Raw genomic sequence first — 3,006 nt, forward strand, 5'->3', positions numbered from 1 at the left:
CTGCATTCAAGGACCATTACAAACATTTTAAAGGACTTAAGAACATCAAGAAAATGTGACTTGTTTCTCTGTAATGAAGCTGTTTTAGAGAAGAAAGTTGAAAGGTCACAGAGCGACTGCTGAATCTTCTGCTCTAAACATGAACTCTGAACTTTGTGATGCTTCAGGAGGAAAACTGCTTCAGTTATTCTCTCAGATTAGTTTCATATTTTCTGCATCAGATTTGAGTGAGATCCTGGAATGAAGACAGAAGAAAAGACTTTGTTCAAAGTTTGATTTATAGTCAAACCTTCCAGTTTATTCACACAATAAAACATCAACACAATATATGAATTCATTCATTAAAATCACAGTTTTTCCTCATTTGTTTGATGATTTTGACAAAAACAAACACAAACACACACACATGGTCTGCCATACTCATGAAGAGAAATGTCGACATTTTTCAATACAAATATTCCAGAAACATTTAGAGGATAGAGAAGTTTACATTTTCATGTGGAGAAATATTTTAGTAAATCAAAATGATGATGAGCAGTGATAGCCTCCATAAACAGTCACAGGAAAGATCTCCTTTAAAAACTCAGAAACATCAAGAGAACAACTAGAAGATGTGGAGGTACCACCCATAATGTTTGACTGACAGCTGATCTCTGTGCAGAAATGATGGAGAGTAAATAAAATGAAACTAAAACACAGATTTAAACCCACAATATGAAAGACTTCAGTCTATTTCACTTTAATCAACTCAGCGGTGGCTCCATAGTAATAAGGCAAAAGTCCAGCATAGAGCGGCTGAGTGAATGTGGTCTGGACTCTGTGGAGGAGAGTCATGGTTTCAGAGACGCTGTAGAAGGACAAAATACCTGCTCTGTGATCCAGGTACACTCCTACTCTGGAGGAACGAGGACCTGAGAAGGGAGTTTCAATGTTGTTGTACCGAAATGTATAACTGTTGTTGTAAAAATTTAATGACCAAGATTTGTCATTCCATCCAAATCCACATTCATCTCCTTTTCTGCTGATATTCTTGTATGCAACTGCCACACGAACTCCTTCCCCTCTCCACTCCACCTCCCAGTAACAACGTCCAGTCAGACTCTCTCTACTCAGGACCTGAAACCAATAAGTGAATCTGTCTGGATGATCAGAATAAGACTGTTGTTGATTCATTAATGTTACTTTTCTGTTCCCCTCTGATAATAACAGCTGTTTGTGTGCTGTGTTTGGATCCAGTGTGATTTCACGTGAATATTTTAAGAATCCAGCTCTGGTCTTTGGCTCTGCTGGTGGATCTGAAAGTAAAACATCCACTTCAGTGACTGTCAGTGAGATGTTTGTCCATTCCTCTCTCAGAATGTCCTGTAGTTTATCTCTGACCTCTGACACAGCTGCTGTCACATCCTCAAAGTAGCTCAGAGGACGGATATTGATGCTGGATGAGTCTGTAGACTCACTGAGTGCTGACAGTGAGGGGTAGTTGTGTAGAAACTGGATGTGATCCTCTGTGTGTGAGAGCTGCTTCAGCTCAGCATCTTTCCTCTTCAGCTCAGTGATCTCCTGCTCCAGCTTCTCCTGAAGCTCTTTGACTCGACTCACTTCAGTTTCCTGCTGGGATCTGATCTGCTGTTTCACATCAGAGCTTCTTTTCTGGATGAGATGGATCAGCTCAGTGAAGATCTTCTCACTGTGCTCCACTGTTTGATCAGCAGACTGATTGATGGCCTCCACCTCCTGTTGAAGCAGCTTCACATCTTTCTCTCTGTCCTGGATTCTCTGCTGGATGTTTTGTCGACTCACCTCCAGCTCTCTCTGCCTCTCAGTCCTTTCTGCTGCAGCTGAGACTGTGTCGTGGCCTTTATGTTCATCCACAGGGCAGAGATAACAGATACTCTGCTGATCAGTACGACAGAACATCTTCATCACCTCATCATGACGAGAGCAGATGTTCTCCTGGAGCTTCTTGGAGGGCTCCACCAGCTTGTGTTTCTTTAATGGAGCCACATCATAATGAGTCTGAAGGTGTTTCTCACAGTAAGATGCCAGACAGACTAAACAGGACTTGAAGGCTTTCATTTTTCTTCCAGTGCAGAAATCACAGGCCACATCTTCAGGTCCAGCATAGCAGTGATCAGCAGGAGCAGCTTGGAGTCCAGTCTTCTTCAGCTCCTCCACTAAATCTGCTAACATGGTGTTTTTCTCCAGGACAGGCCTCGCTGTGAAAGTCTGTCTGCACTGAGGGCAGCTGTAGATTTTCTTCTTTTCCTCTTCATCCCAGAAGCTTTTAATACAGTTCATGCAGTAGCTGTGTCCACAGGGAATAGCCACCGGATCCTTCAGTAGATCCAAACAGACTGAACAGCAGAATTTTGTTTGGTCCATTTGATTCATGTGCTGTGCTGTTTCACCGTCTCTCAGTGACTGTCAGACAGTTTCACTTCCTCTGAACAGAAACAACCTTTGTGCTCTGAAGGGAAACAGATCTCTGCTCTTGTTCACCTCCTACAGGAAATGAGGCTCACCAGCAACTGCATTTACACCATGTTGTTTAGACCCATCCTGATACAGACACATCTGTGAAGGGAGGCACTAAAGAAATATTCTTACAGAGCGACCAAGAGCCAATCACATGATGCAGGGTGTGGTATGTTTGGTTACAGCATGCAGTAACAAGTCTGACCCAGATAAACTAGTTTAACTGGTTTAAACTGTTAAAATTAGTTTCAACTGGGTCAGCCCAGTTTAAGTTTTCTTGAGTTATGACAGTCAACACTCAGCAAGTTCATTTTATATTTCAAAAAGTTCAGCAAAGTTTAGGATGCTGTGATGAATAAAAATAAATAAAACTTTATATTTTGACATTTTCTAATCTTAGTTCATTCTCACACTTACAGAATGATGCATGGGAACAACTGACTCCACTAAATCAAACAGAAAATCGCAGATTGCTGGATCGAAGATGGCGCCGATGTGTATGTCTTGCCGTCTGTTCCTCCAAATTTCTGT

General features: G+C 41.8%; 1 protein-coding gene across 1 annotated transcript; it reads right to left on the reverse strand.

Moving 5' to 3' along the window:
• Positions 1-306: 306 nt before the first annotated feature.
• Positions 307-2,415, reverse strand: LOC146368912 (tripartite motif-containing protein 16-like). Its single transcript, XM_084911367.1, has one exon. It carries the CDS (start codon positions 2,389-2,391, stop codon positions 730-732), a length of 1,662 nt encoding a protein of 553 aa, XP_084767493.1. The 5' UTR covers positions 2,392-2,415; the 3' UTR covers positions 307-729.
• Between the last annotated feature and the right edge of the window lie 591 nt (positions 2,416-3,006).

This window comes from Perissodus microlepis, chromosome 18 (genome assembly GCF_051167445.1).
Source record: "Perissodus microlepis isolate ML-2025 ecotype Zambia chromosome 18, ASM5116744v1, whole genome shotgun sequence".
NCBI lineage: Eukaryota > Metazoa > Chordata > Actinopteri > Cichliformes > Cichlidae > Perissodus > Perissodus microlepis.

Coding starts and splice junctions, on each gene's coding strand:
- LOC146368912 (XM_084911367.1), bottom strand. CDS start 2,391: ATGAATCAAATGGACCAAACAAAATTCTGCTGTTCAGTCTGTTTGGAT.